At 40.3% G+C, this 11593-nt stretch overlaps 3 protein-coding genes across 3 annotated transcripts; 2 read left to right on the plus strand and 1 right to left on the minus strand.

Annotated features, from left to right (window-relative positions):
• The first annotated feature begins 2524 nt into the window (after window positions 1-2524).
• On the plus strand, window positions 2525-4214 carry gcm (glial cells missing). Its single transcript, XM_017170570.2, has 2 exons — window positions 2525-2990; window positions 3057-4214. The coding sequence occupies exons 1-2, from the start codon at window positions 2587-2589 to the stop codon at window positions 4204-4206; spliced, it is 1554 nt and encodes a 517-aa protein (XP_017026059.1). The 5' UTR covers window positions 2525-2586; the 3' UTR covers window positions 4207-4214.
• Window positions 4215-8089: 3875 nt separating this feature from the next.
• LOC108076978 (uncharacterized) lies at window positions 8090-8879 on the plus strand. Its single transcript, XM_017170030.3, has 2 exons — window positions 8090-8417; window positions 8473-8879. Exons 1-2 carry the CDS (start codon window positions 8267-8269, stop codon window positions 8814-8816), a joined length of 495 nt encoding a protein of 164 aa, XP_017025519.1. The 5' UTR covers window positions 8090-8266; the 3' UTR covers window positions 8817-8879.
• A 1056-nt stretch (window positions 8880-9935) lies between these two features.
• LOC138928741 (uncharacterized) lies at window positions 9936-11530 on the minus strand. Its single transcript, XM_070286281.1, has 2 exons — window positions 11407-11530; window positions 9936-11269 (listed from the first exon to the last, which is right to left on the minus strand). The coding sequence occupies exons 1-2, from the start codon at window positions 11422-11424 to the stop codon at window positions 10067-10069; spliced, it is 1221 nt and encodes a 406-aa protein (XP_070142382.1). The 5' UTR covers window positions 11425-11530; the 3' UTR covers window positions 9936-10066.
• Between the last annotated feature and the right edge of the window lie 63 nt (window positions 11531-11593).

An 11593-nucleotide genomic window follows, 5' to 3' on the forward strand; every position in this document is an offset into this window, starting at 1 on the left:
AACAAATTCCTAGAGAGAAACTTAATGTTCGGGGAATAAGGGTAAGTATTCAATGAGGTTTATTAAGCTGAATAATTGTGTATAAGAAATTGGGAAATCTGTTTCAGTAAAAATGTGAGTTTGGGGGTTGAATATTTTACTAATAAAAGGTTTTAGAAAATGAAATACTTAATTATTTGAAAATCAGAATGACTTTCGTAGAATTTCTTTGTAGATTTTAAGTTTTCTTATAAGCCTCAAAAATAAGTTACTCAGAAACTTAGAAATAGATTTATTTTAATTTTCTTATTTTGTATTATTTATTAAAATATATTTAAACTCAAAATTCTTTATATAAAACGTTTTTAAGTTCTTTAATCCAGCAAATCCCTTTAACACTCACACATTGCCCATCTCCCTGACCATATGTATGACAATCGCCTAATCCCTGGCCAAATCCCTTCGACCCAGAGGCTGCTATATCTCTGTATATCTATCTGCCAGGGGCGTAACTTCCCACGACGCCACAGATGACTGTCGAATTTACGATGACATTTATGCGTAATTTCTGGTTAAATTTTATAGCCAGAAATTTAGACCCAGACGGGAGAGGGAGGAAAAGAGTTCTGGAGGCGCCCGCTGGGAGAGTGTCAAATAAATTTGATTGGAAAGTGATCTCGCGTAATTGAAATGGAACAGTTCATTTCGGGCCTCATTAAAGGGACACACCCACCTGGAAGTCTCAGAAATCGGAAGCCGGAATCGGAATCGAAATCGGAGTCAGAATCCCAGGCCAGGTAGGCGAGGATGCCTCATAATATGCAACGTCATGACTTTCATCCGTGTCAACGCCCCTCGAATCCTTAGAGACGGCGCACCCTTTCCCATTGTAATCCTTTGAGCTGCTATCGCGTGCTACGATCCTCGCCTGGGCTCCTCGGCCGACTCCTTGGCAGAAAGGCGCCGCGGGTTGCTCGCTCACAGTTCGTGTCATAATTGCATGGCTTTCGGCTTTCGGAGGAAGTGTGAAAATTATGGAGTTTCCTCAGAGTCCTCCACCCCTTTCGGCAGCCTCTTAATGATTGTGTTTGTTTGGTTTATCTCCGACTCGAGATCGGTCTAAGTTGTGTGTTGCCAACTTCTCATTCATATGCCTGAGTTATGGTTTGGGTTTCCAGAGGGAAAGAGAGGGGTTGGTTTTCCTTAACGGGATTTCTTTAATATAGTTTTTTTTTTTTTTTTTGCGTGCTAAATTGTGTTTTACGATCTTTGATCTCTATGCCGAGATAGCCCAGACTCTCGGCATTTTGGTTTCTATATTTTTTTGGCAAACGTTTAATTTTTTATCGCCCAACTGAGATCGTGAGAAGTTGTGTGTCCTTGGTAGCATATATATATATTCTTGTAGGTATTATACAAATTCTTACAATTTATTTAGGAGAATTTAAATTGTTTGCCAGGCTGTCTTTTATCCTTATAAAAGTAAAAATGTATGCTTTGTAAGCTAAAAAAAATAATTTCATTTATATTATCATTATTTAAACTGTCTTTTATCATTCAATTATTTAATTATTTATTATTTAGATTCTTTAATTATTTTTCTATATTAATAATGTATCATTATTTATTTATTTAGCTATGAAATATGATGGCTCTATTATATAGGCTTCTCTTTCAGTAAAAATTATATTTTTCAGCTAATGTAAAGCATCTTAAAGAGCGGCTTATATGTTCTTTAATTATTTTATATTGTTTGCTGATCCTGCCTTTGATTGAATAAAAATATATACATAGATATCCCCTCTCAGCTCCATTTTGTTTTTCGAGCTCTTGTTTGCCCTCCAGCCATCCATGTGCTCGTTTTCTGTGTGCTCTTCCCCTTCCCAAACCCCATTGCACGCTCCAACTCCATCTCCAGCTCCTGGGACAGAGAGCAAATAGGCCTCTGACATCTGCCAGGCCAGGTGTACCCATCGCGGGCCTCATGCCCAGATCCCCATTACCATTACCATCACCATTACCAGTGCCATTACCATTCCCGTTCCCATTCCCCCATAACCGTTCTTCGGCAATGTAAACTTTTTTCCAAACTTAATTAGCTTTTACTGGGGGTTGGTATTGGGGCTCCTCTTGTATCGTACAATTATCCAGTGGAGCGCGTGCTGCAACCGCAGGTGCTAGAGCAGGGCAGGAACAGCAGCAGCGGCGGCTCTCCAGCCCCAGCTCCAGCTCCATTTCCAGCTGCTGGCTGCTGCTACCAATCAAACCGGCGAGGCCTCTTTCCAGTTTCCGGTTTCGTGTGCGGATAAAACGGATAACAGCGGGCCAATGGCAGGCCGTTTGAAAGCAACCCTCCTCGTCGCCTCGCTCTGCCGCTTCTCTCGCCGGCAACTTAACTGCGCTGCGCAGACCGGGCCCAGTTAGTCAGCCTTGCGCAGTCGATGCGAACGGACGTGTCGCTCTAGAGGAAAATCGAACCGAGCTAGAGGAAAACTAATAGGAAATTAAATACAAGAAAATAAACAGAGAAAAAAGACTTAGAGAAAGGGAAAGAGAAAACCCTCGCGAGTGAATCAACATTTAAGACAAACATTAAACAAACACAAAATGGTCTTGAACGGCTTAACCATGTCCATGCCAGTGCCAGTGCCAGTTCCAGTTCCAGTGCCCGTGCCCAGTCCTCCGGCCACCAAGTCGCGTGTCTCCCTGGACTGGGACATCAATGACTCGAAGATGCCGTCGGTGGGTCAGTTCGATGACTTCAGTGACTGGGCCAATGGCCACTGCCGTCTGGTCTACTCTTCCCAAAGCGACGAGGCCCGCAAGCATGCCAGCGGCTGGGCCATGCGCAACACCAACAACCACAACGTGAACATCCTCAAGAAGAGCTGCCTGGGCGTGCTCCTCTGCAGCGCCAAGTGCCAGCTGCCCAATGGAGCCAGTGTCCATCTGAGGCCCGCCATCTGTGACAAGGCCAGGCGAAAGCAGCAGGGCAAACAGTGCCCCAATAGGTGGGTTTTAGCTTAAAAATCTCATATAATCCAAAAAACTAACTCTGGATTTTTTTGACTCTACAGAAATTGCAATGGTCGCTTGGAGATCCAGGCCTGCCGCGGACACTGCGGCTATCCAGTCACACACTTTTGGAGGCGCGACGGCAATGGTATCTACTTCCAGGCCAAGGGCACCCACGATCATCCCCGACCCGAGGCCAAGGGCTCCACGGAGGCCAGGCGTTTGCTGGCCGGCGGACGACGCGTGCGCAGTTTGGCCGTCATGCTGGCCAGGGAGTCCGCTCTCAGCGACAAGCTGAGCAGCCTGAGGCCCACCAAACGACAGGCCAAGTCGCAGCTGATCCAGGAGAGCAAGCGCAAGAGGCAGGAGGTCATTCCAAGCAGCCAGGAGCTCTTGACAGTAGCCAATGGCTACCTGCCCACATCCACGCCCACACACGTGGCCAGCTTTGGCCAGACAGCAGCAGGAGCTGGCAGCTATGCCTCTGCGGAATCGATGGCCGCCACTCCTGCTGCCAGTCAGTGGAACGGAGAGTTCTACTACGATCAGGAGGGAGCAACTTATGATAATGGAATGTACGGCTACGACATGCTCCATTCGCCGCTTTCCTCGCACAGCTCCTCGGGCAGCTACTACCAGGAGAACCTGCCGCAGCAGCTCCAGCAGCAACTCCAGCAGCAGCAGCAGCAGGAGCAACAGCATCAGCATCTGGTGGCCAGTGGTCCCGTCTATGAGCAGCCAATCTCCGCCAGCTTCCAGTGCGGCATGCCCGTGTACGAGAGCTGCGACGACACCTCCAGCCTAACCAGCAGCTCGGGCTACAGCTCCGAGGACTATGGATACTTCAACGGTTACCTGGCCCCGCCGCACTCCCTGGACGTGAGTGGTGGCAGTCAGGCAGCCAGCCAGCAGGACAGCGGCTTCTACACAACCAGCTCGGAGATCTTCAGTGTGTTCGAATCCACTCTCAACGGGGGAGTGGGAGGAGCAGCCTCCGCCGCAGTGGATCTGCTCTACGACGAAGGAGTCGCCGCCTACCAGCAGCAGACCACCAACTTCCTGGCGCCGAGCAGTTACCAGCAGCAGGATCAGCAGCAGTCGCCGGCGGATTACTACTACAGCAACTCGGGAGTGGACAATGTGTGGAACATCCAGATGGACGCGACCTATCACCAACCAACTGCCAGCAGCACCGAACCCGTGTACTGTTAAAGGGATCTCCAGCAGATTGCCAAATCTGCGAATCTCCTTCTCCTCCTCCTTGACAGCCACCACTCAAGCGTTGTTCTAGTCTTTAGTTGATTTCCACACACATGTTCCCATTGCTTGTTGGCTCTATTATTATGTAACCTATAAGATATGAGATATTGAGTTGAACGTTTCTAGTTTGTACTCCCCGTACTTGTTTCCCAGCTATTCCAAAGTTTTAGTCCACGTAAGACCAATAATTATACAAGTAATAATAAGCGACGTAAGCCTCTAGAGTGTTAAGCCACATTGCCCACCTATTTATGAACTTTTGTGTAGTAATAAACATTTTTTGAAAAGAAAACTGAATCGATGAAGGGTTTTTCAATTACTTTGAAAACAAGAAAGAAAGCTAACTTTGGCCAGCCAAAGTTTGTATACCCTTGCAGGTAACAATTAAAATATATCATAACTAAGCCAAAAATGCATTAATTTCGATTCGGAAAGCAATTTTGTGTTAGTTTTTATTAATTTAAAAAAACTGCATACCAAATTTAAAATTTTAGGAAATCCAAATTTTTGGCCATTTTTGCTAATTTTAATGATGTAACCCCTTATCAAATTTCGCAAAAATGGCCAAAAAATCGATTTCTTCCGGACATGTCTAGAAAGATTCCCCTGTTGATGCTGATCAAGAATATATGTATATGGTTTATGGGGTCGAAAATGATTCCTTGACTTAGAAAAATATTATTTTGTATTATAAGATCGGATTTTTTATATTTAAAAACTTTTTTTTATTTTAATTAAAAATATCATAACTCGGCCAAAAGAGAATTAATTTTAAATCGGAAAACTTTTCTGTGCAAGACTTTCTACAGTTAACAAATCTGCATACTTCATTTAAAAATTTTGAAAATTCAATTTTTTATCAAAATCAAAAATTTTAATGATGTAACCCCTAATAAAGTTTTGCAAAAATGGCAAAAAAATCGATTTCTTCCTGACATATCTAGAATGATTCCCCTGTTGATGCTGATCAAGAATATATATACTTTATAGGGTTGGAAACGTCTCCTTCACAGCGTTGCAAACTTCTGACTGAAATTATAATACCCTGCAAGGGTATAAATATAAACAACAATTTGTTAGTAAGTCGATATTAAACAAATGTCAATTGTTCTTTAGAAGATGCAGATCGGAGGGGGTTAATGGAAAGAGAACCCTCTTAAACACATATATTAGCTTACAAGTCCAATCTCTTAGTTAGCTTGGATGACGCTGTGAAAGACTTAGAAGGTTGAGTTGAATAATTTCTAGGTGAGCCAAGATAAGAGATCTATTTATTTATTAAATTCTGCGGGGTGGAGTCTATCCAAGATCGCAGTCTTCAGTAGATCCGTCACAAAAGGATATCCCTTTGGTAGAACTTCTAATAGATCTGCCACTTGGCAAAGAGCTACAAGAGTGCACCCAGCACAGTAAAGCTCCTTTTTATGTTTCAATTAATAAATGTAAATACATTAATTAATAAATCTTTCAAAGACTTTATAAGATTTAAAAATAACCAAGAACACTAACCTCTATAGCAAAAATCCACATGAAAATTCTGAAAATTATGTAACAAATCCCTACGAAGATGCTGACCCTTACATTTTAGATTTTAATAATAAGTAAGTTTTACAATTTGAAATTTTTTGAACAAAGCAATATAACTTTTTTTATATATTATATAAACCCTTTTCACTCTCTGAAAAACTTAATTTCCCTCGCTCTTAGGGCCTATTAAAATAATATTTCAAATTCAATTTCAATCGGCAATCAAATCAAGGGTCGATTAAAGGGCTTAGCTGCTGTCAGAGGCCACTCAGGCATTTGGATATTGTTTAAGTCCTTCTTTTTTTCTTTTAAACCGATTATAAATAATTAAAATTATAAAAAAATCGAAGCAATGACAAAGGGTGGCGGGAAGGGGTGGCTGGTACTCGACCTCGACCCTAATGGGGGTTTGAGATCGACCATAAACAAAACGCCCATTAGTTGTCATGTCGCAAGGGAAGTGTGCCGCAGACGCGTGCGACCTTCACAAGGATATTCGCACAGGAATGACTCTGTTTCAAGCGATATTTGCATATATAATTCGAGTGCAGCAGCCGCCTCATGGCTAACCCCTACCTAAATGAAAACATTTAAAATGTTTTGATTTCATTTATGTTAATTTCCAGCCATAAATCACAACAGAGCGTGTGCTTCCTGTCCTAGGTCCTTTACTGTTTGATTAGCCCTCGAAATCCGAAGCTGAACCCTTGCATGCAAATGAGCAGAGAGGACTCTTTGGAGTCGCTGACTTTGCTGCTCACTTTGTGTTATCCTTGGGTGCCGAGCGGCAAAGGTATTATGCAAATTTTTTTTCGCTGATGTTGCTGCTGATCCCATTGTTGCCGTTGTAATTCAATATGCGCGTGAATAAATGTGCGAATCCTTTGGAGAGATCCTAGAGTTTGAGGTTTGGCAAATTCGCATTCGCATTCGTTGCAAACTAATTACAAATTCAAGCGGATATTACACGGTGTCAATTTGTTAATGCAGAATTTTAATTTTTTGCACGCAAATAAAGCTAATGGAGTTGTCTTCAACGGGGGTGAGTTGAAATTATCAAAAAGGTTGCTGCCAAGGGTTTTTGGGAAGAATATTTAAAGGAAAAAATTACACAGGAATACATATAGTAAGTATATATATTCTGACTAAAATTACAACAAAATATTAACGTTTACATTTTCTATAATATCTCTTTTTTTATTTTATATTAACATTAAATTTGATAGTAAAAAAGTTAAACAGATAGGCACTGCCTGATCCATGTTTTCTCACTGATCATGTTTTTTTTTAATTTAATTTATTTAACACGATGAAAATTATATCTAAATGGTATCCAAACATGCAAAATGTTGAATACAGAAAATATATAAAAACCGATGCCAACTTATAACGAGACTGTGAGAAATGTTGCTTAAATTGTTCAATTCCCTTCTGTTCCTGGCAATCGCCAGTCTGGTCGGTACTCTGGTTATAGTTATACTATATATACTAAAGGATATATCCCTTAGGGTTTCGTGAGAGCTGTGTACGATGTGCGGATCGAGACGTTTAATAAAATTGAAGGGGATACAGAAACACTGATGGAGTTCAACTTGCGGCTGATAGGACGCCAACACTTACTGAACGGCACAATAGTTAATCATGTGAACTTTGATGATACATTTGATATTTTCTGGAAAATTGACACTTTTGTGAACGGAGAGTGGAAGCCAACGCCCTTCGGTGTACGGCTTAGTTTCAGCGCATTTTTAGTCAATTTTTATGAAAAATACTGCGAGTCCTCTTTCAAGGATTCTAACATTCCCAAAAGCAAAGAGGCATATCCGTTTAAAAAGGGTGAATACTACTTAAAAAATGTTGAGTTCAAAGCAGACAATTGGGCAGCGTACATTAGACGAGGTCATAATAGGTTTGATTTTTATGTTATGAAAAATAACATAACTTATGGGGGCTTTGTGAGTACTGGATTCTTAATAGATCGCAACACTTAAGTAAAAGAGATTGCTGTCAAAGGAACTATGTAATCATATTTTAGTTGAAAATAAACAATTTAGTTATTGGCAATATCTTGTAAATCGTTTACCTAAAGCAAATATATTTTTCTCACATAGACAAATATGCCTCACCAGCTGGAATAATTCGCTACGTACGGTGAAAATTATGAATAATTTGTTAGGTTGTAAAAACTATGAATTTATACCACATACTTTTTTCATAGCACGCACGATTAGTTTATGAAAAATGTATTAATTTTCAAAGAAAATCCTACAAAGTAGGTTTTTACTTAGAGCTGTCGGATGTCTCCCCTCTCCGAGCTCATTTCAAAACTGAAACGGCATCCAATAGCACGTATATGTTAAAAAAAAAAATTATATATATATATAACGTATGAAATTTTTCAGTTCAAGTTCCGTATATTTTAGGCAAATATTTTCAAATTTGTTACGTTAATTTTTATTTGTTTATTATTATATAATTTTAACAAATGCCGCCCCGCAAAAATAAGAATCAAACGCAACCAGTCAGAAGGAGTGAAAGGATTCGCCTTCGCAAAGAGGCGGCAATTGCGGCTCGAAATGCCGAGTTGGAACAGATGGGGCAGGAACGAAGGGCGGAGCTGGCCAGCCTGAGAAGTGGTAAGACGGACTTTAATAGCAGTAATGCCGCTAAGCACAATATTACGTTCCACAGGACAGAGCCCTTCGCTAAATGGAGTAGCTGCGGGAAGTGGTGTAACTCCTAGGAGCAGACCTCCACGCCGAAACGGGGCGGTCACATCTACCCCCCTCTCTAAGCAGGCAGAATGTCTATTCGACCGTTTTATGGATCGCATTTTGCACGCTGCCAATGAATGCCACTCAGGGAAGTTTTCCGAGGGGACAAGACCAAATCTCAATCAAGAAGAGCAACCAACCGAAGCTCCACGAGGATGGGTGTCAGGACAGGAGCTCCGCGACGAAGATGTCGAAGTAGTCGAAGAACTAGACATAACCATTTCCCTGCTGGACAGTGACTCCGACCTGGACTTCGTATAATCCTGTATAGCCAACCCAGGCATTTGCAGAAAGTTGTTTATTAATTATAGATTTGTTACTGAATTTTCTTTTTTTTTTTATTTATGAGGGAATAATAGAAGGAAATTATAGGGGAGATATCAGAGATAGCCAGACTGTATTGATTCTTTTACTAACTACAGGGATACATATATAAGAAATACCAATGAATGTTCAATATTTGTGTGCAGTTATTAAAATAAAAAAGATATATATTGAAGTAAATATATATAAATAAACCCAACATATGATCCCAAAAAGACAGAAAGCCTTCTTCCCGCGAAAGGCTAAGAGGTCAGACCTAGGCTACCAGCAGGATTTGACTGACAGGACCTTCGACGCTGACAGACTCGAGTGTGACTCGGTTGACTCTTCACACATCATTGACGGATCAGTGGATAAATCAAGGCCGCAGCTGCAGCTAGGGGCAACAACTATTAACTATTTAATATATGGTGCATGCCACAAAGGCGTGTGTTGCCACAATAATACCGAACACAATCATGTGGCGAAATCGAAATCCATCCGAACCTATTTAGGAGTGGCCACTTGAGGGGACAAAGCAGCATCAAAGGAGCCTGGCCTCGCAGCAAATGAGGCGCGCTTAATGCGGCTTCAATGAGTCCTCTCCTGCACTTCGATCCGAGGAAACGACCTGAAAAATGCGAGTGACATGCGTGTCCCGCAAATTGTGCTGCGGCCTCCTTTATGACAACAACAACATCCTTTGCCAGGGTGGGTCAGCGTGGAAAATGCCCACGAACAATGGTACGGCACAGAGGCACAGAGGCAACACACCAAATTCGCTTTTATTTTTTGACAAAAAAACTGATAAATATTTTTTTTTTACCTGACAGGGCAAATTTTTAAAAAACATTTCTTTACAAAAAAGAACTACTTCTGGAATATTAAACTTTTTTTATTTTAATAGACTTAATCTTTTTGAAAATTAGTTCTTCATGATTTCTTAATTTTAAGTATCTTCCTATTTTAGATTTATTTGTATTTATGATTTAAATAAATCATAAATAATATAACTTCTGAAACCTTTTCACATAAAACACAACAAATTAAACATATATTTAACATATATTTATTCAGAACTTAAAAATAAACGCCATTTTCTATAGAAAACTTTGAATAAAGGCTCAGTTGTCTTCAGATATAGTTTACTGCTGCTGTTGGAGGCTTTTAGCCATCATTTGTATCTTGTTAATCATTTGTATCTTGTTTTAAGTTAAATCAAAAAATATTGAAAAAGGGTCAAAGCTGTAACTTATATTCGGCTTTTGTTCCAAGTGCACCTCGACCAACGGGTGTTTTCCCATGATTTTCCAGTTTATTGGAATTTGCTTCCAACTATTAGTTAGTTTTTCCTCAAATTTGTTTTTATACAAATATACATGAAGCTTTGTGCGACGTCCTCTAGCAATCCTGCACGTATCAAGTGTGTATTCAAATATTTGTTCAGATGTAAAATGTTCTATCACAAGAGTTTCGCAGAACTTTAAAGAAAACAAAGTATCCAAAACATGAACGTCATCTGTTGAACATTTTTTTAAATATAATTCCTTAATGGCTTTCAAGTTTCCGTATCCGCCATCAAAAAGTAACCAGTTGTCCAACACTTTTACAGATTGAATTCTGCCATTGAGGTTGTCCATTATGAACATAAAATTAGTGACCTCATCATTGAACTCTACAGATTTTATGCTTTTCTCAGCAACTTCTGTAAGGACGTCTTTAATAAAACGATCATCAAACTTGCCGCATAAAATAATATGCTTTAGACGCGCTAAATTCTTAAGATCTTTCATAAACCACTTCATTTCCCATTGGTTGCACTTTAGCACTTCGAGGAATTGTATTCCTTCGAAAGGTAGATCCATTTCCTGGTGGAACATATTGTTAAATCTTCCCAGCTTAAGAGTCTTCAGCTTGCACGCCTCCAGGATGGGAAGCAAGTTTCTTTTTTCGAATGACTCACAGAAGGTCAATGTTAGGCTCTCCAGATGGATAAAGTTTTCAAACTGTTCGCCAGTGAAGCCGCCAATTGGAGTAAAGCTTCTTAGATTGGGGAAGTTTTTAATAGCTTTGTGCACACAAAAGTTTTTTAAATGTGATCCCAGGACAAGGTCATGGATATTTGGGAAAACGTAATCAGTGAGCATGTTAAATACATGGTAATATTTCAAAATGACAACCTCAAAGGTCTGCTGATTGCTTGCCAGGAAAAAGCGGAGATCGTCATCCCGTAAAGGTAATTTTATCGATGAGAAATTAATGATTTTGCACTGGGATCGCCATACATGGGGCATTATCCGCAGGAACCGTATGTGCACGCGCGTCAAATTCAATTGAGTCTGCAGACATAGTTGCTTGAGAATATGGATCAGGACATCGTCTGGCAAGGACACCAGAGGCGATTGAGCAAGCTGTAAGTAAATTAATTTAATGTTAAATCTAAGCTACTGTTATCAGAAATAGCGAAAATGTTTTTTGTGTTTATAAACTAGAACTAGAAACTAGAACTAACTTAGCTTACAGTTTTTGGGAAAACATAAACACTTACACACGACTGTGGGGACATAATTATATTGTTCTCAAAATGTTCAAAGATTTCGATGATGCTGTTACTAAGCTTATTTGCAACTTTTTGTTTATACCGCAATTTTATTTCCTATGCAAGTGTGACCAGCTGCCGTGGAGGCGGAAATCCGTTCATCGATTGCAACAAAATCGATATATCGATAAGTTGT

This window comes from Drosophila kikkawai, chromosome 2L (genome assembly GCF_030179895.1).
Source record: "Drosophila kikkawai strain 14028-0561.14 chromosome 2L, DkikHiC1v2, whole genome shotgun sequence".
In the NCBI taxonomy this organism is placed as follows: Eukaryota; Metazoa; Arthropoda; class Insecta; order Diptera; family Drosophilidae; genus Drosophila; species Drosophila kikkawai.

What these genes read in the sequence shown, in the direction of transcription:
- gcm (XM_017170570.2), top strand. Translation starts at nt 2,587, where the DNA reads ATGGTCTTGAACGGCTTAACCATGTCCATGCCAGTGCCAGTGCCAGTT. An exon ending in GGCAAACAGTGCCCCAATAG is followed by an intron (nt 2,991 to 3,056) that starts GTGGGTTTTAGC and finishes TTGACTCTACAG; the next exon opens with AAATTGCAATGGTCGCTTGG.
- LOC108076978 (XM_017170030.3), top strand. Translation starts at nt 8,267, where the DNA reads ATGCCGCCCCGCAAAAATAAGAATCAAACGCAACCAGTCAGAAGGAGT. An exon ending in GCTGGCCAGCCTGAGAAGTG is followed by an intron (nt 8,418 to 8,472) that starts GTAAGACGGACT and finishes TACGTTCCACAG; the next exon opens with GACAGAGCCCTTCGCTAAAT.